Source organism: Monodelphis domestica, chromosome 7, assembly GCF_027887165.1.
Source record: "Monodelphis domestica isolate mMonDom1 chromosome 7, mMonDom1.pri, whole genome shotgun sequence".
In the NCBI taxonomy this organism is placed as follows: domain Eukaryota; kingdom Metazoa; phylum Chordata; class Mammalia; order Didelphimorphia; family Didelphidae; genus Monodelphis; species Monodelphis domestica.
In genome coordinates this window covers 14,906,201-14,933,605 of record NC_077233.1, presented here as the reverse complement: position 1 = coordinate 14,933,605, position 27,405 = coordinate 14,906,201, and the positions used below count along the sequence as shown (strand labels likewise).

Sequence of the window (27,405 nt, the reverse complement as noted above, 5' to 3'; positions counted from 1 at the left end):
ATTCCTTTCTCCCCCGCCCCCACCCCGCAAGCCAGCCCTAATAGCTGGCTCTTTCTCCATCTCCAGCCTTTGTGCTTTTGCCGGGGCCGGTCCTCCGCCTTTTCTGCCGATCCCCTGCGGCTACTTTGTTGCCCAGGATGCTTTGTTTGTGTCCCTTTATCTGGCCCCAAAGTTTTTACGTCTATACCCGCCAGGGAGGCCACGTTCTAATCACAGGAGAAAAATGTAATAAGAAACTAAGGCTTGGCCCATGTTTCCAGAGCGCTTTCTAAAGCGCTTTACGGCCTTAATCGTCGCCACAGCCCTGAAGGAGAGATGCCAATATCCATCCCATTTCACAGCTGGGGAAACTGAGGCAGGGTCATGTGGCTTATAAGAACCAAATCCTATTGGGACCCCAGCACCCCACCCCCAGAATGTAAGATCCTAGGGGGAGGGGTGGTTTCAGGTCAACCCGGTATTAGGGCGGTGGGGTAAGGGGAAAGGAACATCGAGGCTGTGGTGGCGGGCGGGGGGAGGGGAAGCACTATAGCGGCCCCCCGCAGAGGTAGGGGGAGGGGCAGTTTCCGAAGGTACCGCTCAGGGAAAAGCGCGGGTTCAGAGGGGCCCCTGTTCCAGGGCGCATGCGTGGGCAAGGGGGCCACTGCAGCAGAACCCCCGGCCCCATAGCTACTACAGACACCCCCTCCTCATGTCACGTGAGATTAGAGCCCGCCGGGAGGGGTAGGGAGCGGAAGCTGGGGAGCAGGCCCGGAAGGAGGGGCGGGCGGACCGGTAGACGGACGGACGCGGGGGCGGGGCGAGGCCCGGTACCGCCCCTCCGCTCCCGCCCTCCCGGCGCGGCTCCTCTGCGCGCTGTTCCTCTCGCCGCCCGCCCGGACCGCGGACCCTCCTCGGCGGCGCCGGCCTGCGGCCCGGGTGAGTGGGGGCCGGCGGGGCGGCGTGTAGCGGCCAAAGCGCTTCCGCCGGCGCGGGCCGAGGCCGGGGCGGGGGCGGCGGGCAGGGACTCAGAGCCGAGCTGGGCCCGGGCCTGGGGGCGGCTCTGCCCGGCGCGGCCCTGCCCGGGGGCGTGGCGCCGTTGTGCGCGTGCGCGAGCCTGGGTGAGGCACTGCGCATGGGCCCCCGCTGCTCTTAGGAGCAGGTTTAGGAGGGGGCGGGGCTTCGCCACCCACGTGCCCCCCTCGGCCCCGCCCTCTGGCTGGGAAGTCAGCTGTAAGTAAGTAAGTGCCTACTGTGTGCACAGCAAAACTTTCTCTCTGCTTAGATTGGAGTCTCCTCGAGGGCAGGAGAGCCCCGCTCTTCCACGCCTTCCTGGCTTTCGACCCTCAGTGCTTTAAAGTCTTCACTTCTGCACACGCACCCTTGCTGGGACTCTTGGAAATTGAGGCATACACAGGGCAGTAGCCCTTTTGGGGCCATCCTAGCTTTCTAAAGACTCTTCAGACGGTTAGACCCCAAGTGCCCGGGGGCTTGGTGTCCCAAATGGTCTGAAGCTGGCGAATAGAGACCCCAGGCCCCTCCCCCACTTTACAGACCAGAGTCCCAAGACTGGTTCCAGCCCTTGTCCAGAGGGACAGGAGTGGGATTGGAACCCAGTGCTCACCCCCAGCCAATTCTCTCTCCACTGGTAGTTTGGAGGTAATAAGATTAGGAAAGCCCAGCACTTCCTTCCCAAAGTGGGCCAAGAGGTGCCACCATCTCCAAAGTTCACAACGACCCAGCCATGTTCGTCAGAACTAAGCATTAGTTCCAAGGCAGAAGAGTGGCAAGGACTAGGCAATGGGAGAGAAGGGACTTGCCCAAGGTCACATCCCTAGGAATTGAGACTAGATTTGAACCCAGGACCTCCCATCCCTAGGCCTAGCTCCCTGTCCACTGAGCCACCTAGCTGTCCCCTGGTACTTCATTTTCAAAGAGGACCAGTGATTTCATCCAGTGCAAATTGGATTTAAGAGAGGAAGACTTGCAGAAACGTTGGGGCTGTCATCCCCATTTTTCATTGTAGGAAACTGAGTCACAGGTTAAGTGACAACTAGGATCTTGTAGTTAAGTTATTTAGCCCAGACAGGATTTGAACTCAAAACTTTAAAAAACTATTTTTAATGTCAAGTTCCAAATTCCTTTCCTCAGTATTATCAGTTACACATGTGAAGTCATGCAAAACAAGCACTTCGATATTAGACATATTGTACCCCCCCCCAATAAACCGAGCAAGAAAACACAAAGCAAGAAACATAAAGAAAATGGAAAAAGCGTGCTTCATGCTGTACCCAGAGTTCATCAGATCTCTTTTTGGAAGTCAGGAGCATTTTTCATCAGGAGTCCTTTGGGATTGTCTTGAATTGTTGTATGGATCAGAGTAGCTAAGTCAAGTTTGGGGCTTCTTGAGGTAGTAAAGATGCTCTTCTATTTTAGTTTCCACCTTAACACTTATATCTAAATATTATAAATGTAAATCTGGAGGATTTCCAAAAAGCAAGTAGTTTATAATTCATGAAAGACTAGGTAACTAATAGTAAGAAATCATTGAAGGTCTGATAAAAAATTGTCTTGCACACATTCAGTCTGTTGTGTTTCACTTCAGGGTGGAGAGTTTTCTCATAATATTTGGGAACTTTGTTTTCTCTTCTTTAATGTTATCATTATCAATGTAAAGCCTGCCTTTTTCCTTCACTTTGATCTGTAGTTGGGTGAATGTTTAGTAAAGCCAATTATGTTTGAGCCCTGTCATCCTTGAGATCTTTCTGTCAGTAAATGGTGCTTAAGAAGTACACTTCAGATTAGCCTGCCCTACAAAATCCCCACATTTCAAACTGTTGCCCTTTTTCTGCTCTCTTCAGTGGGAAAGAGATGGAAATAACTAAACAAGAGATAGCAAGTGTTAGAGATATAAAATAGATAGTTTTGCGACATTAAATTAAAAAAGGTTTTGCACAAACAAAACCAATGCAGCCAAGATTAGAAGGAAAGCAGAAGATTGGGAAATTTTTTTTTTTACTAGAAGTTTCTCTGATAAAGGCTTATCTTTCATATATAGAGAACTGAGTCAAATTTATAAAACTATGACTCCTTCCCCAATTGATAGTAAAAGGATACAAACAGGCAATTTTTAGAGGAAGAAATCAATTATGCCATCTTTATCAGAAAAAAATGTTCTAAATCACTATTGATTAGAGAAATGCAAATTAAAGCAACTGAGGTACCTCTTCACACTTAGCAAATTAACTAATATGACAGAAATTGAAAATGTTGGTGGGGATGTAGGAAAATTGGAACACTAATACACAGTTGGAGTTATAAGTTGATCCATCCTTACTGGAGAACAGTTTGGAACTATGCCCAGAGGGCTATAAAACTGTATATGCCTTTTGACCCAGAATTATCCCTAGGCCTAAAAAAAAATAATAATAACTTAAATGTACAAAATATTTATATCAGTTTTTTTTGAGGTGGCAAAGAATTGGAAATTGAGGGGATGTCCATCCATTGGGGAATGGCCGAACAAGTTGTGGTATATGATTGTGATGGAAGACTATTGTGCCATAAGAAATGATGAGCACGATGATTGTGACAAAACCTGGAAAGAACTACATGAACTGATGCAAAGTGGAGCGAGTAGGATCAGGAGAACATTGTATATAGTAACAGCAATAGTGTAATGGTGATCAGCTGGGAAAGACATGGCCCCTCTGATCAATTCAGCAGTGTAAGACAACTCCAAAAACTCATGATGGAAAATGATGCCTGCCTCCAGAGAGGGAGCTGGTGGCGGCTGAAGTAACATTTCTCACTTCTTTTATTTTTCTCTTGCTGTTTTTTATATGGAACTATGTTTTGCAAATTTCACATGTAGAGTCCCTATGTTATGATTTGCCTTCTCAGTGGTGGTGGGAAGGGGCTGAGAGAGGGAGAGGTTTGGACTTCAAAATCAAAAAAATGAATGTTAAAAATAAATAAAATGTAAACGCTACTGCCCCCTCCCCCCAATAAAAAGGGTAAGCGAGGCTTGAGAGAACTTAATTTTGTTCTGTTCTCAAGTCCTGGAGTCTTCTAGAATATTTAAGAATAAGTGTCTAGCATTAGCATTTCCCTCATTACACTGATCACCGTACCATCCTTTGGGGTTTTCTTGGTCGCTCAGATATGAGATCAGAACTTGATAAAGCAACCCTCAAGCAAAGATGAGGCTCCCCTTAGTAGGAGGACCTTGGCTGGTTGCTGTGTTCTTGGAAAGGAAGTAGGCAGAGAGTCCAGAAAGCTGTTTTTAGTTTGGGTGATACCCTTGTGTTGACTGCAGCATCAACAGGTCCCTGCCATTTACATAGGTAGCATTTTCCAGTCTGATTTCTTCAGTCGCCCCGTGAAGTAGGTAGAGGAGTTGCCCAATCTTGCAGAGAAGGAAGGAAGGAAGCAGGCTCAGAGAGTTTAAGTTGAATAACTTGAATAGTCCCAATAAGTTGAATTTGGACCTCAAACAGGGTGCTGTATTCTTCACTCTGCTGCCTCTTGTGAAGGCATTATGTGGTGGTCAGCCTGGAAAGAACTTTCTGAACTTTCCCTAAATGAGATACTCACTTGACATCTTCCTTTATCTGTTGGCTTTCACGGCTTACAACTTAGCTAACTCTACCTCAGCAATGACATTTATAAACAAATATGTTTAATTAAACAGACACTTATTAAGTGTTGGCAGCATGGCGGCCTGAGTTATGAATCTGGAATGGGAGTATCAGGATTCAAATCCTACTTTGCACCTTCCCACTGCCTCTGTGACCTTGGACAAATGATTTAATCTTTCTGGGCCTCAGTTTCTTCACTTGTCAGAAGAAGGGGTTGAACCCGATGACCCGAAGGCCTTCCTGTTCTAGACCTATTATGATGCAGTGTGTAGGGCATGCTACTCTTTGCTGGCACTCTGCCTTTGAAATGCTTTCCCTTACTTATTTTCCAACTGTTGTCCAACCAACTCTCATGAGAAACATCACTTTTTTCATTCTTCCTTGTCTCTTCATTTAATTTATTAAATTCTAACGAAACAGTAATGCTAGTGACATGTTTGTATGAGAGGAAGGTCTAGTGAGTCAGTGTTCCCTTTAAAATCCCACGAGGATACGCAGAAGTTGACTTTTCCATTTTCTACAAAATTCTCTAGGTAAATGACTTCTTCAACATTCAAAATAAACGACCTTTATTCAGTTTATTGTTTTTTCTTTTACTTTTACTTGATTGAAACAATTGCATTTTTCCATTGCAAGTAAACCACTTTCATCTACATTATGGTTTTTTTTGCCTATCTAGTTCAAAGGGGGAAAATGTGTTAAATTTTATTAATAGTTGACGGTATAGAGGATCAGCATGGGGACTATGTGCTGAAACTGGGTTTTTTAGGTTGAGGCTGTACTTGGGGTCATTGGCATACTACTGTCAACTCATCCATCTTTTGTGAGCCGTGGAGTAGGTAGGAAAGCCAGGTGGGCAGGGAAAGAGCCAGGTAAGACTAGAGAGAAATTGCATGAGCATGTCCATGGTGGTCAGGAGTTCTTCATTTGGTCCTCTGTGTTTGGCTTGAGCGCCCCGATTGAAAATCCTCAGGGAAGGAGCTCCTGTGCTCAGACTACAATGGGGACCCCTCCTTCCTGTTTCCTCAGGCTCATGATCCTCTTCTTCTGTAATTGAGCTTGGCGCAGTTGTCTGGCAAGCTTGTTTGGCCATGGGCACCCTATCTAATAAGCTGTGAAAGGTCCTGGGAAGTTGTGGTTCCCATTACCCGTGGTTCCCTTTCGAGTTACCTTAGTAAATAAATATTGACTGATTTGGTAATGAGAAAGGACACCTTATTGAAGTCAATTTGTTTGCTCCTCAGCACCCCCTAACTGATGAGGGGGAAAGCAGCCGAGGAAGACAACATTGGTGAGGACAATCCTCAGGGGAAATCCCTTTGCATTTTTTTTACTTCTCCATGAATTATGTTCTTTCACCCCAATAGAAGATGAGCTCCTTGAGGGCAGGAACTGTCTCTGTTGGTTTGGCACTTGGCGCATGGTAGGGCCCGAATCAGTCCTCGTTGATTATGTCATAGGATAGTCGATCTGGAGTCCAAAGTCCTTCATTGTTCAGCCCCTTCATTGTACAGAGGAGGAAACAAGGACCCAGGAGAATGAAGGGCCTTGTCCCAGGCTTGACTTGACCTGCTAGTGACTCCGGGCCCTTTGCCTCTCCTGGGCCGCACTCACCCTCAAGGGCGTTTTCCCTCCAAGCTGGAATGCCTTTACAGTTTACTGGGCTTCCTTCAAACCTGACCTCTGGTTTTTAGGGCTTCCTCTCTCCTCCAGTTAGGTTGTGTCCACTTGCTGGCAGAATAGTTTTCTTTGTTTGGGTGTCTGCATCCGTAGCCTAGCGCAATGGCGCGTAGTCAGTGCTTAATTCACTTCTGTTGAATTAGAGGTTGGTAATGATTTTGTAGTGAAACCCATTTACTCTAGGGAGAAGTGGGGGGGGGGTAAGGAAACAAACATGTATTTAGTAAGCATTTTTTATGTGCCAGGCATTGTGCAAAGAATTACAGATGTTACATCATTTGGTCCTTTCCCTGCAAGGTAGGCACTGTTATCCTCCTTTGACAGGGGAGGAAATTGAGGCAGAGGTAAACGGACTATCTGAGGCACTTAGTAGCTGGGATTTGAACTCTGGTCTTCCTGACCCCAGGCTGGTTCATCTCTTCATGGTGCTCCCATCTAGCCCTGGAGTCTTATGTATCAACATAAAGAATTATCAGAAGTGACACATACTTTTTCCCCTCAAATGTCTTACCTTTTCCCTGTCTTGCTTTTGGCCCTTTTTTTTGGTTTTATCTTGTCACACATTTGTTTGCCTTCAGAGGAGCCAGCAGAGTACTTAAAGGGTCAGGAATGCAATTTCTGTGGCTCCAGAGTTTGTCCTCTGTTTGAACTAGGACCAAGATGAGCTTCATCCTGGGGTTCACTACTCACTTCTTCTCTCCGTGCCCCAAGCCACCTCTTCCTTCGAGGCTCCCTCTCATCCTTGGGGAACCTGCCCTCTCCAGTTGTCTCCCCCCACTGAGAATCTCCTTACCTTCAGCTTCACTGACTCTTTCTGCACTTGGCTCCTTCATGCTCTTGATCCAGGAGTACCTAAGGGCTTCCATGTCTCCTTCCCCTCTAGGAGACTGTCATTGTTCACTTGGTCCTCGTCCTCCCAGGCTCACCGTTCACAGATGGAGCTTTGGATAAATGCTTGTCGAAGTGAACTTGCATGATCCCGTGACTATGGGCAGCATTGCACAAGCTTTGGCATTTCCTTATGTTCTGTTTCAGGGGCTCTTTCTTGCCTGGAGATCTCTGAACTTTGAAAAAAAGTTCTCATAACTATTTCAAAATAAATTCTTTCCTTCGTAATCTTCTGTGTTATATTTTATGTGGTTAAAACACGGATCTGTGAAGGCCTCCACAGGTGTCACCAAACTGCCCAAAGGTCCAGGACATACAAAAGATGAAGAACCCATGTCCCATTTGGATCTCAGGTTTGCAGGATTAAGCTCCCCTTCTGTGTAGGTAAAACAGCGATTCTAGATGCCGTTTTGCCAAATAGGTGAAAGAGTAAAGATTAGCTTCAACAAAAGGACTTTCCAGTTATTTCAAGCAGTGGTATCAGGACTCCGGGTACATGCCTTGTTTTCAAGGCTCTACACTTCAGAACTGCCATGTAGTTGAGATAAAAGAAAAGGCTTTGGAAATAACTGAGCAAAGAGTGAGGAAACTACTGTGGAAATTTGAGGGCCAATGTATTTTGACCATGTCCAGCTCTCCTCCCTCCAACCTTACTCTCGCCCCCAAATTAGCTTAGAACCTCTTATTTCCTAGGAATTGAATTGCATCACCCCCTGAGGTTTGCATCTGGAGGGGGGAAATGACTTCGTTTTGAGAAGTGCAAGCTTTTAGAATGGAGCACGAGAACCTAGAGATCTCGCCTCTCCTGCTTTTTACAGGTGAGAAAGCCGAGGCCTCTGGCGAAGTGAACCAGCTACTGGCAGAGCCAGCTCCCCTGACTCCGTGACCCAGTCTTGTGCACTCTGACTTATTCTACCAATTGAAAGGTGCCAAGGTCCCCTGAGAGCACCGAGGGTGCTGAGAAAACATGAATGAGGGCTCAGAATTCGGATCTTGGTTGCATTTTCCTGACTGAGTCACCTTCTCTTTGAATCTTGGCTTCTTTATCTGAACAGTAACGCAATTTTGTTCAAGACGCTTTCTTCAAGCTCTAATCTTCTATGACCTCCTCTGAGTGGACTCCTAGACTTAGAGCTGAGGGCATTCATTCTCCAGAACTTAAGATTTTTGCTTCCTACCTTTGCAGTTTTGTCTGAAGGGGAAAAGGTGGGAACAGATGGGGAAGCAGAGCCAGAGAGAGGAAGTCATTTCCCTGCGACCTCACAGGGAGCCCAACAGGCCTTATCTCCAGCTCCAAAGCCCCCAGTATTCCTTCTCCTGGACTACATACACTACTGCTCCTTCTGGCTTGGCAAAGTGGTCACAGAATCTGAGAATTGTTTGGGACTTAGAAGCCATTAGCCAGCTCATGTGCTTCAACCTTAAACTCTTCACTGGAGGGTTCTGAACTTGTTTTTGTTAAATGTCTTGATAACTTTATTTCACTATAATTGTTTTTCCCCAGACTATCAGAAAGTTCCATAACACAAGAAGGTTAAGAGCCACAGTCTATATAACAAGTGACCATTTGCCATTGACTGAAGACCTCCAGTGAGGGAGAACCCACTCCCTCGAGGGGATTGAAAACTTGAGATCGTTTTGTAAATCGCTTCAGAAATCAGCAGGCATTTCTCAGCTGGGTCTCAGGCTAGTGCATCAGAATCTTGAAGCTCTGAGAGTAAACACTAGTATTTTGGCAAGTCCTCACAGCCATCCGCACTTCCTCATCTTCTGAGTTGATACCTGTAAGTTGTTGAGTTGTTTTCAGTCACCTCTGACTCTTTGTTGACCCCGTTTGGGGTTTTCTTGGCAGAGATACTGGCATGGCTTGCCATTTCCTTCTCCAGATCATTGTATAGATGAGGCAAACAGGATAAAGTGACTTGCCCATGATTTAACAACTAGTGAGTGTCTGAGGCTAGATTTGAATTCAGGATGTTGAGTCTTCCTGACTCCAGCACCCTCTCCATTGTGCCACTTAGCTACTTCTATACTGTCCCAGTATAGAAGTAACTTGTTCCAGTAACCTGTTCACATGGCATCCCCACAATGAGCAGGAGACCTCCCTTTGGTTCTTTGGAAAGGTCTAAATTCCAGGCCGGCCAAATGCTATCCTTCATTTTCTCTGTCCTCAGCCAATCTCTTGCCTTTTGGGGTCATACAGATGCTTAGGAATTTCTTATACTCTTTCTTGTAGTGAACTCATTTCAGCTCATTTTTTCCAAGGGTAGCAAGTACTGTAATAAAAAAGTAATAATGTGATATGTCATAAAGCCTAAGCACTATGGAGGATAATTGTTCTGTGGGAAAATGCATTTGGGATCATTTCTAGATGCTAGGAAATCATTGTTTCTTCTCTAGCACCGAAGAGAGAAAGGAAGGAGGCAGTTTTCCCAGCCATTTGATATTATTCTTGTGGTCTAGGGTAGAAGATGAGGGGAGTACAGTGAAAGCTGGGAAGATGAGTTTTCTCTACAAGGTAGACTTCTGGGTGATGGGCAGCCTTGTCTTCCTTATTAAGAACATTCTAGGAAGTGGCCTTGGTGCTTCTCTCTTTATTGACACCATTTTTGCTTCCAATCTGGGTTCTGCTCCTTTGCTTGATTTTAGGGCAAAGTCATTTGGGTACATGGTGCTCTTCAGCTTTTTTCCTAAGGAATTTGTATCCGCCTACCTCATTCCATGTTACTTCCCTTCATGAATTCAGTGAAAATGAGAGGATGGGAAATGATATGAACTCTGTTTTGGACATGTATCCTATGGGACTTTCTGGGAGAGTGCCCAGGAGCCAGGCAGCCTTGTGGGATTGGTGGGCAGAACAGAGATTAGTAGTGAACGGACAGGGATTCCCCAAGCTCTTAGTGCAATTTTAAACTTTAATAAGCTTTAGTAACCCAAGACTGACTAAAGACTTTGAGGACACCATATGTAGATTTAGGAGTCAGGCATAGAGATAATTGAACCCATAGGAAGAACTGTTGAGATGCCTAAGAAAGGGTGTTAAGAGAGGAGAGAAAAACCGAACCTTGGACGTCATTGGTGGCTAGGAGACATTGTGGATAATGATTAAGCAAAAGAAACTACAAATGGCCAGACAGGTAAGAGGAGAATGAAGAGGTAGCTAGCGGTGTCATGGCAGCCAAAGGGAGTCAGGAGCTATGGCTAGAAGGTGAGACTCTCCTTTCCCTTCTCTCCTTCCAAGTCTAGCTCCACACAGGAGAGTGGCTCTTTTCTATGGCTTCACCTTCAAGACTCATTTTGCGGTTCCCTGAACCCAGGATCTCATTGCCTTCCTCTCTGAATTTGCATAGACTGTATTAGGCATTCTCTTCTCATTTTCATCTCTTAGTATCATTAGCTGCCTTCAAGGCTTAGTCTGAGGTGCTACCTCTTCTGGGACATCTTTCTTGGGCCATCTAATGATGAGTGTTCTTTCCTTTCCAGTTCTAAATCTAATCAATTTTTAATTTACTTTTCTGTATACATGTTGTGCTTATTCTCTGTGTAGTTAGTACATGAGTTTTTTTGAGGACAGGGATCTTCTTTTTCTCTTTATGGCCTCAGTGCTAAGCACATAGTAGGTGCTTAATAAATGCTTATTGAATTGAGAACAGACTGGAGGCAGGAAAAGAATAGTCAGGATGCTGTTAAGATAGATGAGTAAGAATTGATGAAACCTTCTTAAATGGACTGAATGAATAAGAGTCTGGAAAGGAGGTCAAGAAATACTAGAAAAATCAAACTGATAGCCTACTTTTTTGGGGGGGGTGGAACTTAATTTTAAAAAATTAAAAAAATGTTTTATCTTTATTTTAATAATATATTTCCATGTGAGTTTTCCAAAGTTTTATGATTCCTCCCTTCTTCCTTGACAAGAAATTCAATCTAGGTTAAATGTGTATTATCAAACAAAACATATTTCCATAGTATTCATTTTTGTCAGAGAATAATTTTATAAAACCAAAACCCCAAATCATATAGCCAAATAGGCAAGTAATAAATCATATGCTTTCATTTGCATTTATATTCCAGGAGTTCTTTCTTTAGAGGTGGATAGCATTCTTTTCCATAAGTCCCTTAGATTTGTCCTGGATCATTGGATTGTTGTTAGTAGCAAAGTCTATTTCATTTGATTGTTCTACAATATTTCAGTTACTGTGCTCAATGTTTTCCTGGTTCTGCTTATTTCACTGCATCAGTTGATGTAGGTCTTTCCAGTTCTTTCTGAAATAATCTTGTTCACTATTCCTTATGGCACAATATCACATCAACATCATATATCACAATTTATTTAGCCGTTCCCCAATTGGGGGACACCCCCTCAGTTTCCAATTCTTTGCCACCACAAAAAGAGCAGCTATAAATATTTTTGTACAAGCTCTGGGACATAGATCTAGTAGTGGCATTACTGGATCAAAGGGCATGCATTTTGTAATAGCCCTTTGGGTATAATTCCAAATTGCCCTCCAGAATGGTTGGATCAGTTCACAACTCCACCAGCAATGCATTAGTGCCTCAGTTTGGCCACACCCCCTCCTTCACTTTGACAGCCCATTTCAAGTGTGCAATGCCAGGATGATTCCGTGGTTAGTAAAACGTCAACAGAAATAGATAAATTAGGAGAGGCCTGGTTTGGGATAGAAGATGATGAGGTACCTTGAAGTAGGTAGAAATAGCCAGGAGGGAGTTGGAAATAGGAGATTGAATTCTTGTAGGTTAGAGACAGAGCAGAAGATTTGGGAATCAGCTGCTAGAAAATGATCACTGAATACCTGAGACTAGGTGGAATCTCTAAAGAAAAGTGTAGAGAGAAGAGGGCTAAGGTGGAGAGAGAGACAGAGGGAAGAGGAAAAGAGGGAACCCAGAAAGCACGAATTTTAATGCTTCCTCTGATGTACCTTGCACAGCTGAGTGACACAGTGAGGGGCCTGGAGTCAGGAAGATCTGTATTCAAATATAGCCTCAGACACTACCTGTATGACCCTGGGCAAGTCACTTACCCTTTGTTTGCCCCCATCTGTAAAATGGGGATAATAGCATCTTCCTCTAAGAATTGTTATGAAGATTAAATGAGATCATATTTATAAAACAATTAGCACAGTCCCTGGTGCATAACAAAAGTACCATGTTAACAATAGCCATTATTATTATTAGCTATGTGACCCTAGGTAGACTTACTTAATCCCCCTGAGCCTCAGTTTCCTCATCTATAAAACAGTATAATTACAACTACTTTATTGGGGCTATTGTGAGGATCAAATGAGGTAGTAACTCTAAAGTGCTATATAAATGTTGTCTATTAGTAATATGATTATCATCCCCCTCTTCACAGTTTGACACTAACCTGTGTTTCCAGTTTTCTAAATTTGCAGCCTTCCCTAGTGCACTTTTTGTCCTAACTGGACTGGTCTATTCCGTGTTCACGGAGTTTACCATGTGCCCTCCCGCTGGTGCCTTTGGGCACATACTTTTTCCATATTTGCTCTGCCATTCATTTTGGCCTGTTGAATTCCTACCTGGTCCTTAAAAACCTTAAAAATGATCATTTCTCCCTCCAAGCACAAGCACACGCATGCATGCACACATGCAGGAAGTGACCTTCCCTTCAGAATTTTGCTTTGCACTTTGTTTTCTCTCATTCCAAAACCCTACCGTGATGTCATGTTTTCTGTTATCTTTGTGACTTCTCCTTCACTAGACTGCAGCCTCCATAAGGACAGGGGACCCTACTGTCTTCTGACCAGCATCTAGTCCATTGCTCTATGTACAGTAGCTGCTCAATAAACATGGAACAAATGACTCATTTTAATTTTGAAATTGCTGTTATTGTGGGAAAGTAGCCCGTTATTCTAGGGTATTGATTATAGAAATGCTGTTAGTCTGAAAATGGCCATGTTAGGATAGCCCAGTTGTTACACATATTTGGGTTTTGAATGAATAGGAGATTCTGGTTAGGTTTATTTTGTAACTGGAGTTTCTGATCTGGAAATGAAAAGTTGTTACCTTAAACAACCTGAAATTCTGTTCTCTTTTTACACCTGTTTTGGATATTTCCATAGCTAACTTGGTTGGAAACTTGACAGTCTAGATCAAATTCATGTAATAGTATAGTTTGGCAGGAAGTACAGCTTGACTCTTGCATAGATACTCCTGCATAACTGACATTCTGTGAGCAAAATATTAGTGGTATCAGCAAGATCCTTATTTATAGTTTCCACATTAAAAGTATTTGCCCTTTTGATTTTTGAAGCTTAGCATCATGTAACTTAATTAGGCACAAAGATACTAAATACATATATACTCTATATATGCTTGCATATGTTCTCTACTCAGGTCTTTTCTCTCTCCCACCTGTCTTCTTTTATTTTTTTATAAAACATTTTTTTAAAACCCTGACCTGTCTTAGAATCAATACTGGTATTGGTTCTAAGGCAGAAGAGTGGTAAGGGCTAGGCAATGGGGGCTAAGTGACTTGCCCAGGGTCACACAACTAGGAAGTGTCTGAGACTAAATTTGAACCCAGGACCTCCCATCTTTGGGTCTGACTCTCAATCCTCTGAGCCACCCAGCTGCCCCCCAACTGTCTTCTTAACATGCCTAAAATTTGAGTTACCAAAAAAAAATGATTCTTCTACTTTTCCTCCATCATTTCACTCATGGTTTTTTAGTATTTCTACTACAGGTAAGAAAAATGGAAAGAGTATATAAATGGTACTGTTTTTTTTTTTTCTGTAAGTAAATGAAAACAGGTTTTATTCACAGCTCCTCAATTGTTCCTGCTGATAGCTCACATCCATCCCCAAACTTTGGTCCAGGTGAGAAATTGCTTGGAGATACTGGCTTTACCCTGACAGAGCCGTGTCTGTTACCTCATAAAGAGTCCATCTTCCCCATTTTATCAGTACAGCTTCTGGGGGAAAAAATAGGAAAATCTATAAGTCAATATAATTTGTGTTATTCTTAAATAGAAACCTTACAGCTTTCTCTAATTCAGTTCTATTGCAATGGTTAGGGATTCTGCACTATTTTGAACTTAGAAATAATAATTCTTTAGTGGATTTGACTTAATTATCCATGTGAGTGTACCCTTCCAACTACAGTAGCCTGCCCATGATGGTGCATCCTGTGCTCCTGTTCTTGCCCTCTTCTAAATCTCTCACCTGGCATGGAAAGGAAAAGAATGGAAAAACATGACAATAAAAATATTGGGATTTGTTTTACACAGATGCAACTTGACCACTATGGTGCCATTTCTAAAGGCTGGGAAGGAATAGATAGGTACTGTGGGCTTCTGATTATCTGCATCAGAGGCAGGGAGACCCTTCCTTCCCAAAGGAGTTTGTTCCTGTTGAAAGAGATGTCTTTAGTTGGCAATCCAGTAGGTTAATGAGCGATAAAGGGTCATTGCTGGAACAGTGGAGAGGAAGACCCAAGTTCAATTCCAGCCTCAGACATGAGCTGTATGACTGGGCAAGTCACTTAACTCTGTTTGCTTTCGCTTCCTGAACTATAACGTGGGGAGAATAGTAGCATTTGCCTCCGAGGGTTGTTGTGAGGACCAGTTGAGGTCATATTTGTTAAGTGCTTCATGCCTGGCATGCAGTAGATGCTATAGAAATGTTAGCTTTCATCATTCTTATTATGGCCATAATAGCTCTTGAGCTGGGAAGACCTTTGGAAGACACTAGCCTCAGCCTTCCCATTGTACAGATGAAGAAACCGAGGCCCAGAGAGGTGAAAGAATTTGCCCAGAGTCAATAGGCAGCAAAGATCAGGGGCCTTTGCGTCCAGAATAAGCGCTCTACCCTGTATCTGGTTCATGTTGTCCAAATAAGTCATTTCCTTGAATTTGTCTGAGACGATCCAGTAAGCATTTAGGGAGCCTCGTACTCTTTCTACAAGGTGTAGGAGATGGAAAGGCCAGAAGAGAGCTTGCCTGCCTTGCCGCCTTCTTGTCTGTCTCCTTCAGCCGTTGGAATTCCCATCTTCCTTCAAGGTTCAGTTTGGGCATGGCTCGTTTCCCCCTTGTTCCTGATAGGACCACGTAGTGTGTCTTTTGCATTCGGTTCTCTGGGTACATGTTGTCCCGTCCTCCCCCGGGCGAAGGTGGATAGCTTTGGCTTTCTCTTCCCAGGGCCTGGCACCTCCCAGGCATTTCACCAATATGTGTGTTGATTCGGATTCTCCTGGGGAGGGGGAAGGTGGGCAGACAGAGTGAGGAAGCGTTTGTTAAAGACCTGATATTTCAGGCACTAGATGAGGTTCTTTGGCTGCGGGCCGCGGCACTGGAGCAAGCCAGGACATCCCCCTGAGTTAGATAGGGAGGGCTTCCAGCTAGGGCGTTAGGAAAGGCTCCCATACAAGGGGGTCCATCCACTGAACCTTGGACGAAGTCAGGGAATCCATGAAATGGGAGGCCCTCCCAGGCACTTTAGCGTAGCGTATGCAAAGGCAAAGAGAGGGGATGAGATGCAGAGAAGCCCAAGGAGGACAGTTTGGATGGAAATACCGAGTCTGTGAATACATTACTCAGTTTGTGAATACATTATGCATATTTTGGGCAAGGAAAGGCAAAACTCTCAGAAGCAAGTTTGGGGGATCTTACAAATGTTTAACATGTAACATGAATTTATTAGATGACTGTGTTGTCAAAATAACCCCATAGAAAGTGGGTTTTCCTTGAAGCAACTTCATTCCAAATGCCTAGAAAGCCTAGCCTACTTGGCTGAACTTTTTACTCATATTCTCTATTCATAAAAAAATCTCCAGAATAAAAATTAACAAGCATTTGCATCTCGTTACACTCTTTCTGGCATATTTGCTTTGGAATGGGAAATAAGACATATATAAGTTGTCCTTCTGTCTCTTATTTCTAAACTAAGGTTGTGTTTATACTCAGACTATAATAGTATTTTAGAATAGTTCGTTTCTTTTTATGGTGGTGTCTAAAATTGTACTTCAAATAAATACAACTTGCATCTAAATGTCATTTGAGGCATTGCTTTCCAAAAATGTATTGGACTTGATTTCCTACTCATTGAATTTTTTTCTTTTCAGTTACTCAAGTGGAACCCAGGATGATGCCACGAAATCTACCTCCTGTCTTAATTTCTCTCACTTCTGTGCAGTGTTATTGCAAATCCGAGCACCATATCTACAGACTGTCTTGAAATCTTCTGGAGAAGAGTTTGGTGCATACTTAAAGTGGAGTAATCTCGGCGTTGTTCTAAATCTGCCACAGAATATCCTTAATTAGGGAATCCGAGTGACTCAGGTTCTGAATGCCACAAAGAATATCACTTAAAGTCTGTTCTCTTTTGACTGAGGCATTCACCTGACCTTCCATCAGAAAGACTACGTCTACCTTAATCTGTCCTAGAGATATTGATGGAATACAGTCATGTCCACTCAGGACGAGAGGCAGGTCAATACCGAATATGCTGTGTCTTTGTTGGAACAGTTAAAACTGTTCTATGAACAGCAATTATTAACTGATATCGTGTTAATTGTGGAGGGTACCGAATTCCCTTGTCATAAGATGGTTCTTGCAACATGCAGCTCTTATTTCAGGTAGGTATTTTTTCTGTTCAGGTCTCTCTGTGTGAAATGGATTTCTTGGTTTTAATATTAGTCTCTTAGAAACCACTTTAAAAGGTGTACCTTCCTGTCCGGGTTTGATAATGATGTGACGGTCACGTCCAGACCTCCAATTACATGAGCGTGCTAAGCTCCAGAAAGTCCTCCTCCGATGCCCATTGGCACTTGCATCCTAGATTGCTGCCCGAGAGATGAAGGCTTGCTTGGGCTCATGCAGCCAGTATGTTTCAGGTTTTCCTGACCCCAAGACCATCCTCCTGTTGTCTTTGTTTTACCGCTTCTCCCTTTCATTCATCCATAGATGCCCTTATGTTATATTCTCTTCTTGGACTTGTGGAACAAATGAAAGAATTTTGGAAAAGGTGAAAGGAAAGAGAAATGGTGGGAAAGTAGACATTTTAAGTATACTTTATTCTGATTTGTTTCATCTAAAAGCCCCACACCTCCCTGTGGGGTAGGCATGACTGAGCTTTCTAAAGCTTTGTCAGCAGAACCATCTTGACCAGGCCCAGCCCAGTTGAGCTCCGGCTCAGCAACAGATTGTCTGATTGGAGCAGGTATAGGTCTGCTGAGGTAATTTTGGAAGGTTAGTCTCACCAAATAATGGATGTTTTGGGAGCCAGAACTATTCTCAGACCTGCCACTGGGGCTAGAGGACCGTGGGGTCTGCCATATGATGGTAGAGGAAAATTCAACCCTGATACAATGCCAGATCCTTGAAACATTTTGATTTTTGACACACTTTTCCACTGACAGAGAAATAAGCAGAATCATCCCTTTCTCTTTTAAAGTGGTCCATTCGAAAAGACTCTGCTTCTATTCATCATTTTAATATTTACAATAGGCTTAACTTTAGAATAGTATTTTTAGAATCATTATTGATGTTTACAGGAAATGTATTTTTACTTAGGAGAAAACAGTCAGTTTGGGTTTTCTCCCTCATTTACTACTGGTATTTGTCATATTCTACTTTATTGGAACTTTTAGCATATTCCTTGCCAAAGGCAAAATTTTAACGCTATTGATACTCTCCATACTCTTGCCTTCAGAGATGGATTCTAAATTGGCTAGAGCTTACTTGAAAACTCGTAAAGCCACAGCCCCATTAAGCCCTTCAAGACTTTGGGACGATTGATTGCTGGACTTAGAGTTGAGATCCGAGTCTAAGATCTAGCTTCCCCCGAGCAGTGCAGCCTGATGGGGGCCAGGCTGCTCCAGGCCTCTGGGGTGATGGGTCAGCCCTGGGATGGGCCAATGATTTCCGTCGCAATGAGACACTGCTAGCTCAACTCACTCGTCCAGGACTTTTCCATAGGAAGGACTGTTGAGGCAGACCTTCAAAACTCCCCGGGCTCCTGTAGTTCATTCTTTGGATGCTGTTAAATTTCATCGTCATGGTATAGATTTGTTGCTCTGGTTGGTTTTAAGGTTGGTGCTGCCTGTCGCCCGTTGCATTCTTGTCCCTCTAGTCTTTGTGGCGTCTGCAGATTTGGTAACGGGGCCTTCTTTGACTTTTCTCAGATTTTTGATAAAGGTGTTAAGCAGAACAGATATGAAGAGTCCATCCTACCTTTCTCTGGGGGTACAATCAGGCAGAACTATTTAATGGTACTGTTGTCTAGTCCACACACTTCATCTGGTCTTCAAGGATGTCATGAGAGACTTTCTGACTGCCCCAATTGAGGTGCTTTCTAAATTGGTGTTCCCCAGTCTACCAGGCTAGTAAACCTGTACTAATAACAGCTGGCATTTACGTAGCGTCCCCCCTGGGCTAGGCACTGTGCAAAACACCACAATTATTGCTGGTTTCATTTGAGTCTCAGCACCTCCTTGTAGGTGACAAAGCTGAGGCAGACAAGCTGAGTGACTTGCCCAAAGTCACACAACTCGGGACTCTGGTCACTGTATTACCTGGCTGCCTTTCGCCTTGCGTGTGAAAGATGGAAGTGAGGTTGGTTTGGTATGACATGTTCTTAGGAAACCTTTGCTGGTTCCTAATCATTCCTGTTGTTTTTTCCCCAAGTATTTACAAGCCCTCATAATAGCAATTTAAGGGCTTGCCGGTCCAGTCCGTTTAATGATGGGTTCCAGGCTTTGCCAAAGATTGACTTTGCCAAGTCAGGCCTACTAGTGGTGTCAAGAACCTACTCTTTCTTTCCCTCCTTTTGGAGGAGTCTGCAGGTACTCCTCCCATTTTCTTAAGAATTATCTAAAGTCACCAACATTTGCTGTGGGATGACATCTCCAAGTATGTCATTCTTCTTGGCCTTGAAATGGGGCCCGATAGAGGGTAGACAGACATTCTCCTCCTCTTTCCTTAGCAGGCCTACCATTCATTGTTTTCTCCTCCACGTCTCTGTTCCCCAGCCAGAAGCACAAATAGGCTTTGGGGGGATCCACCTTCTCTCTGACATTTGCTAACATGAGAGCATTTGGTCCAGTCCGTTGACCTCTTCCCCTTGCTTTGAGCATGGCTCTAAAAACCCTTCTGGTTGGCTTTTGCTGAAACTTGCTGAAACTTTTGCTGTTATCTTCCTAACGTCATTCTCGCATGTTCATAGTCTCCTTTCTGCTTTTTTAGACTTTTTATTGGGACCTTATTGGTCCCTCTGTAGCCAGCTTGGTTTCTGGAGCTACTTTTACCCTTTTCGTCGTCAGGATTGGGCACTTCATTTTTTAAAAGCCCATCATTCTTTTTAAGCCAAATTCACATCTAGAAGCTTCAGCCTTGATATTAGAATTGTCTTCTTTTTGAACTTTTAAAATAGGCTTTTCTTAAGTCTAGAGTACTTGGTCGTGTGTAGTACTCTCTTCCTTTGGCATGAATACATTCCAGCACAGCATGAGGACTTCCTTCCTCACAAGGTTCTGGTCAGGCTGCCTCACCAGCCGCTTCTTCCTGGGTAGTCAGGACCAAGAACTCCACCTGCCACTTGGGCTTGGTGAGGATAAATTTGTCAGCAAGACAAGTAACAAATCTGCCACATAACATGCCGTCCTCCCAGCAGAGAGACAGTCGGGTCTTTGGTGGTTTCAATCCTAGGGCTGTTAGGAGAGTTCTTGGTGCTCAAATGGGCCTTGTTCCTGTTTCCTACTTTGTAGCAAATAAGTGTCTCTGTGTCCTTTCTGGCCTGGTTCCCCAGACCGGCCACTTGCGCAGTTCTTTTCTGACACCTGCAGTTGTCCAGGGCCTTCTTTCAGCCCCACATGAGCAGATTACCCCATAAATCTCGGCCTGCTTTCTTATCAAACACCCCCTGTTCTGGGTGTGAGAGTGAGACGTCCAAGGGACGGTGCTGGGTCGGGGCCTGGGACGTCCTGGTGGGGTTCCGGCTCTCGATGCCAGTTCTGTGACTCTTTACCCAGATACTTGTTGGTCTGCTTACAAACCTGAGAAGAAAACACTTTATCACCTTAAAAGTCTGAGGCAGAAATGAGTGCTGATGAGGCCAGTCCCTCCCCGTCTTGGAGATCCTTTGATCTTGGGTTCCCACATGATGCATTATGATCTAGCCGCCACCTGCAGTTCCTGGGGGTTCTTCTCTCCTGGGGTGCTTGTGCGTCCGCTTTCTGCTTGTACCGAGGCATTTTTCACTCTTCTTCCTAAATTTAGTTTTTACAACTAACCATCAGGCTGGCTAGTCCCCTGCCGAACTCCTTCCCAGAATGAAGTACACGCTATCCTTTGCACAGCACCTCATGGCTCTGGTCAACCGCTGTGGTTCAGAAAACCTCTGGCCAGGGGCTCCTTTCCCATCTCCTGGTTCCACTTGCAAAGCCCCCCCTGAACCAGTGGCAGAGATGGAAGCACTGCCTCGGTCCCTTCTGGCCTCGTCATCCCCCCATGAACTCGCAGCACTACCTGGCCGTCCGTGTGGGCGCTGCCACCGCGGGGGAGGCCGGCACACTTAGAGCTGGGGCAGGAGCGGGCAGGCAGCTCATTCTCTCTGAAATCTCGTTTCCTTCTCTTGCTTCTCTTCTGCCTCCGGCCGGCCTCCCTTCTTTCCTTCTCCCCGTCGCTGGGGCGTTCCCCCGGGGTTAGGTCTAGGGTCTTTAATCTCGTTTTAAAATTCCTTCAAGTATAGGAAGGGGCTTCAAGTGTGGGGAAATCCCGTCGTGGAGAGTCCTTTCACCAACCCACGTCACGGCTCTTCCACGACTTGGCAGAGAAGTCCTCGAGGTTAAGTGCCTTAGCCAGGACCACTAAAGGGAGGAGGTGAGGGACTGTCTTTGGGATCCTAAGAGAGGGTACCTTTCCCATGGCACCACCCTATTTCTTCATCCCTTTAGTGGTGTTCTCCATTTTTAGGGCTTGGATGGATGAGTCCCCAACACAACTTGGATCTTCATTCTTGAGTTCTGCTCCTTTTCACTTGGTAATGGGGTCCAGAATTGAGCTCCTGTTTCTTCCAGACTGGCTCTGCTCCTTTTTATCACATCCGCCCACCTTTACCTTCCCCGTGTAGTAGCGCACAGCAGTGGAGAGCTTTACACTTTAGAATGGGCTTGGCCTATAGCTATGCTGGGGCTAGATTGCTTTAGGAATCTCCATCCTCATTTGACAAGGGGGGAAACAGGTCTAGACATTGTAAGTGAGTTGTCCAAGATTACAGAGTTAATTAACATCAGGATTTGCCCATCAATTTAGGTCTCCTGACCCTCAGGCCCTGGGTTCTAGTCTCATGGCTACCATCTTAGTGTAGGCCTTCCTGTGTTAGACTTGCGTCTAGCACCTAGCTCAAGGCCTATCTTATTTTAGAGAAAGCCCTTCGGGGCCGCCTTCCCCTTTAAAAAAGATCCCTCCCTTGATTACTGAAGGCCGTCATGCGAACCAGGGCAAAAGCATCAAAACAGGAAGCCTGTTTTCAACGTGTAGCACGTTCATATCTAACCTTGGCCATCCCCTTCTCTATGGGTGGAGCCTGGGCAGGGAGGGCACTTGGGATGGGATTGGCTGCTCCATGTCAACCCAGCTTGGCGCATTTCCTTCCGTCTCCCGTTTCCTCCCGTGTATGACTCCAGTGAGGGATGGGAGGATTTTTGCTGTTTCTTATCCTGTCATTCTTGATCCTGGAATCTTGTGAAGAGGTTCTGAAGCCTTCCCGGAGACCCTGAAAGAACCCTCCCCGGGCGGTTACCCATGGGTGCCCTTGGGTGGTTTGGTGTTGGGGGCGCACGTGCGCCCACCTGTTTGTGTCAGCTTCATGTCTGCATTTTGGTGGCTGGGAAACGGCCTTCTCCACTCGTTCTTAGCCTCCATGGGGTTGGCACTGCGTAGACTGGGGCCTGGACAAATGAGACCAGCCGTTGACAGAGTGGAGGAGGGGGTGGAATTCCTCTGGGCTCCCTCGAAGCCTCCAGGGGTTTGAATTAGGCATTTGCCCTGTAGGTCGTTCAAGTCTAGTTTCTGGTCTCTCTAAACTCGAGTGTCCCTTCTAGACTTGGACACGCTCTCTTGACTAGCAGTTTTCAAGCTCTGAGCCCCAAGGGTCTTCACACCTGTGCTTCCTCCCCTAGGGCCATGTTCATGAGCGGACTCAGTGAAAGCAAGCAGACGCACGTGAGCCTGAGGAATGTTGACTCGGCCACGTTAAAGCTCATCATAGCCTATGCATACACAGGGAATTTGGCAATAAATGACAGCACCGTGGAGCAGCTCTATGAGACCGCCTGCTTCCTCCAGGTAAGTGGAGGCTCCGCTCGGTCCTTCGATTTGAGTTTGACAACTTCTTAGGGAGCCGGGAAGCCACCTGTCTACTCTTTCTGAATGTACCTTTAGGTATCCCCGTCCCCCCTTCTGTTACGTAAAACAAGGAAAGGGCTAGTCGGTTGTTTCCCATTCTTTTGAACTATAAGATTCTTTCAAAACTATTTAAAATGGAATCGCAGAAACTGGCCGGGGCATAGTTCTGAGAAGTTTGATTGAAACGATAGTTCACATGACATTTCCATTTCTCTTAAGATTTGCGATTTCACACAAAGCTTTCTTTGCTGACCACATTCAGGTACTTGATATGCTTTTGTTTAAAGTGTCAGAAACTTCATGTCCTAATTTCTGTTGGTGTTCCTTTATTTAAATGAGTTTTTATAGCTGTCTTTGGATATCATCACATTCTCCTGCCCATAAGAGCAATTCCTTCCAATGAACAAAAAAGAGGGGGGAAAACAATTGTCGGCACCAGCCAGCAGAGCAGCCTGGTTTGGCTACGTCTGCCTGGTCACCCAGCTGCTGCAGAGACATGAGGAGAGATGGTGACCTTTGTACCCTCTTCTCCCTGCCCAAAGGCGGAGAGGAGCCCATGCACGGAAGGCCACTTGGCCCAATGTGTGCCCGGCTGAGCTGTTTTTGAAGCCAGAGTAAAACTGGGAAAGGCGATTGTCCGACCCGTTTAATGTCTTTCGGTGGCGTTTTGTTTTTATCGCGTGTGTTCTTCCAGGGAGTGTTTTAGAAGGAAAATCAAGGCTCAGATTTTCTCTGAAATCCCTTATCTTTGCCAGGGCAGACAGAAGGTTACATTTCAGGAGTGGGAGTGACTTAGGTTGGGAAGAAGCTGTGTTCATTTCTGTGCTCTTCTCTCTCCCCCAAGATGGCAGCAGGCTTGGGGTGGTGCAATTATGAGTAGGTGGAGGGCAAGTGCATGACACACATGGAGCCACGAGGTGTAACCGTGTACCTCCAACTCGGCTGCGAGATGAGCTGATATACAGGGCCCCAACTGTTTGCTGTGCTTTCTTTGGAATCTCAAGTGTTTGATCCCAAGCCTGAAGCTTTCCATCTCCATCTTCCCCCAAAAAGAATCTAACTATAAATACTGCCTTTCACTTACTGATCAATTATCTCTAGGCAGGAACCCTACAGCTTCCCCCTAACACTTTTCAGAAGGGAACATTTGACGACATTTAGACTCAGTAACTTTGGCACTGCGTCATTTGTGTTGGTTCTTTCATGAACTCTGATACAGAGAGTAGCAGATGCTCGAGGGGTGCATCTCATGGAAAAGTGCCCCAAGGAGGATGCTCGAAATCTGAGCCTTCCCCACTTGGACTAAACGCACCCTTTATGGCTGTGATTCTGTTTCTAACAAGCCCCTAAAAGACCACCAAGTTAATGATGAAACAGTAACTCTCCAACTGCGATGTAGATAAACAACTGCCCCCCAAGCCCCGGGGCCAGGTAGTGACGACTTTAGATTTCAGTGTTGATGGTTTGTAACGACTTAACAGACTTGGTCATCGTCCCCCTTATCGATGATTTGTCTTTCCCGTAAGTTGGAAAGCGTTAACTTTCTGCCTATGATAATTCCCCCTCTGTGACGGCATAATGAGTAAGTCGGCTTGGTTCTACCAGGGTAAGTGAGGCTGTTATAGGTGGGTGCGTGCTTTCTTCTTCTCCAGCCCAGTTTATTTGTTTGTTGGATGATGCACTTAAGAGGCAGTTTGGTCCATGGTTGGAAAGCCAAGTGTGTGCCACTGGTTGTCTTCGAACGTGAAGGCCCTGCCCCAAGGGCAGACCCCAGTATTGCCTGACCAGGAGTGTTGGGCTTCTGCAGCATACTTTGCTGATCATCCCTGAGAGTAGAACATGATAACAGTGTGTGTGTGTGTGTGTGCGTGTGTGTGAGTGTGTGTGTGTGTGTGTGCGCGTGTGTGTGCGTGTGCGCGCCTTATGCTGTGCATGTCTTGTGAAAACACGGATGAGCCTGTTCTCCTCTCACTGGCCTTTTCTCATCGTAGGTAGAAGATGTGTTACAACGATGTCGAGAATACTTAATTAAAAAAATAAATGCAGAGAATTGCGTTCGCTTACTGAGTTTTGCCGATCTCTTCAGCTGCGAAGAGCTAAAACAGAGCGCCAAGCGGATGGTGGAGCACAAGTTCACTGCCGTGTATCACCAGGACGCCTTCATGCAGCTGTCCCATGACCTGCTCATCGATATCCTGAGCAGCGACAACTTAAACGTGGAAAAGGAAGAGACGGTGCGCGAAGCCGCCATGCTGTGGCTCGAGTACAACCCGGAGTCGCGGTCGCAGTACCTGTCGTCGGTGCTGAGCCAGATCAGGATCGACGCCCTGTCAGAGGTGACGCAGAGAGCCTGGTTTCAGGGTCTGCCCCCCAACGATAAGTCCGTCGTGGTTCAAGGCCTCTATAAGTCCATGCCCAAATTCTTCAAGCCAAGACTTGGGATGACTAAAGAGGAAATGATGATATTCATCGAGGCGGCTTCTGAACATCCCGGCAGTCTGTACTCGTCCGTCTGTTACAGTCCTCAGGCAGAGAAAGTCTACAAGCTCTGCAGTCCGCCTGCCGATCTGCACAAGGTCGGAACCCTGGTCACTCCCGATAACGACATCTACATAGCGGGGGGGCAGGTTCCTCTAAAAAACACAAAGACCAATTACAGCAAAACGAGCAAACTCCAGGCTGCCTTCAGAACTGTGAATTGCTTTTACTGGTTCGATGCTCAGCAAAACACGTGGTTCCCAAAGACGCCGATGCTCTTTGTACGCATCAAGCCCTCTTTGGTTTGCTGCGAAGGCTACATCTACGCCATCGGAGGTGACAGCGTCGGGGGGGAGCTCAACCGAAGGACCGTGGAGCGCTATGACACGGAGAAGGACGAGTGGACCCTGGTGAGCCCTCTGCCCTGTGCCTGGCAGTGGAGCGCGGCAGTGGTGGTCCACGACTGCATCTATGTGATGACGCTGAACCTCATGTACTGCTACTTCCCGAGGTCAGATTCCTGGGTAGAAATGGCCATGAGGCAGACGAGCAGGTCCTTTGCTTCCGCCGCGGCTCTCGGCGACCAGATCTTCTACATCGGAGGCCTCCACATCGCCAGCAGCTCTGGCCTCAGACTGCCAACCAGCACCGTCGACGGGTCTTCGGTCACCGTGGAAGTGTACGACGTGAACAAAAACGAATGGAGGATGGCTGCCAACATCCCTGCCAAGCGGTACTCGGACCCTTGTGTTAGAGCAGTGGTCATCTCCAATTCTCTGTGTGTTTTTATGCGAGAAACACACTTAAACGAGAGAGCCAAGTACGCCACCTACCAATACGACGCAGAGCTCGACCGGTGGTCTCTTCGGCAGCACATTTCCGAACGTGTGCTCTGGGACTTGGGGAGAGATTTCCGATGCACTGTGGGGAAACTCTATCCGTCTTGCCTTGAAGAATCCCCGTGGAAACCACCGACGTGTCTTTTTTCACCCGATGGAGCTGAGGAGTTCGAGCTGGACAGGGACATGGTGGCCTTACCCCCGGTATAGTGGCGGGGTGCCGTGCTCAGTAGTTACCTTTATAGAGAGAGAGCTTTATGAGAGAGATGAGGACGAGAAAGGGGAACAGGAACCCTGGCTTTCACAAAGTGTATTTTTATGCCCTACTTCCTATTTGCAGCAGTATAATACGTATATCAGTGAGTCTTATGGAGAGGTAGACCACCATAATCTGAAATAGCTTATCCAATAATTGAGAAACCTTTATTATATCACAAGAGCCTAAGCATCTGGACTGTCTTCTTTTAGCCCGATGAACTTACCATTTGGGACGAGTTTGCTTCATTCCGTCGCTGGATGTTCCTCGTGTGTCCTGTCCCGAGTCACTCTTCCCAGACTCTTCCTAGGCAGATTCACATTCCCTGAGCGTCTCAGGAAAGTGCTGGAAACGTTTTCAGTGCGGGATGGTGGGAGCTTCTGAACACTCCCCTTCCCCCCTCCCAGTCCAGTCCGCCGTGTAGGTCTCCCCGTCACCAGCGAGGGTCCCCCGAGGCTTGGCGAAGCCTCTGACTGCAGGACCAGTCAGCCGTGCCCGAGGGCCCTGCCCCGCGCTTCCCTCCCTTGCCTCGTCCGTCTCCTGAGCAGCCGGTAGCTGACCAGGTGTGGACTTTGCCAGCCCCCATGTGCAGGTCGGAGTGGGGCTATAAGCAGTCAGTGCCTCCACACTCTGCGTCCCAGCAGTGTGGGCTCCCGCGGACAGAACTTCCTGCCGCTGACGTGTTTTTCCGTGGTCGGGCCAAGGTTTAGTGTGGGTGAAGCAGGCCTTTGATTTTCACTGAATTCCCATAGTGATGTGTAGGGATGTCCCTTAGCTACGGGGGGCGGGGGGTTCTTGGGGTGGGGGTGGGCTCAGTGTTCAGGGATCCTCTGCACGCGGTGGCAGTGGGGCAGAAGGCGAGGGCTGCTCCAGAGAGCCCCAGGAACCACTAGCAGAGGCAGGGGTGCCCCCACTCTCCCAGGAGCACAGGTGCTTCGTGACGACTGTACCAGCATGTTTAGCTGCATCATGTTCAGCACTGTATTTTGACTGGCATTAATTTATTAAAGAAATTGTCCCTCAAGAGTGTTGGCTCCTTACTGGCGTCCGAGGCATGTGGGACGGTTGCCAAGCAGTTGGCAGGGCGGCTTTATTGGGAAATGGGCTGGATTCATGGGGTTTCAGAGCTGGGTGTGCCCTAGAGGCCTGCCCTCTCCCACCCCTTTCTGTGTACTGAGGAGAAGGCCACGGTGCAGAAGGGTTCAGGTGAGCCACCGCCACGAGGACCGGGAATTAGACAATGGCACGGGAAGAAAGGGGCTGTGG

General features: G+C 46.2%; 1 protein-coding gene across 2 annotated transcripts; it reads left to right on the top strand.

Annotated features, from left to right (window-relative positions):
* Positions 1–760: 760 nt before the first annotated feature.
* KBTBD2 (kelch repeat and BTB domain containing 2) lies at positions 761–27,163 on the top strand. 2 transcript variants are annotated; one of them, XM_007500706.3, is made up of 4 exons: positions 761–918; positions 16,284–16,796; positions 22,341–22,506; positions 24,558–27,163. In XM_007500706.3, exons 2-4 carry the CDS (start codon positions 16,627–16,629, stop codon positions 26,091–26,093), a joined length of 1,872 nt encoding a protein of 623 aa, XP_007500768.1. In that variant the 5' UTR covers positions 761–918; positions 16,284–16,626; the 3' UTR covers positions 26,094–27,163. The 2 variants fall into 2 exon arrangements, with proteins under 2 accessions (XP_007500768.1, XP_007500769.1); XM_007500707.3 differs by lacking the exon at positions 761–918 and adding an exon at positions 1,110–1,220.
* The last annotated feature ends 242 nt before the right edge of the window (positions 27,164–27,405 follow it).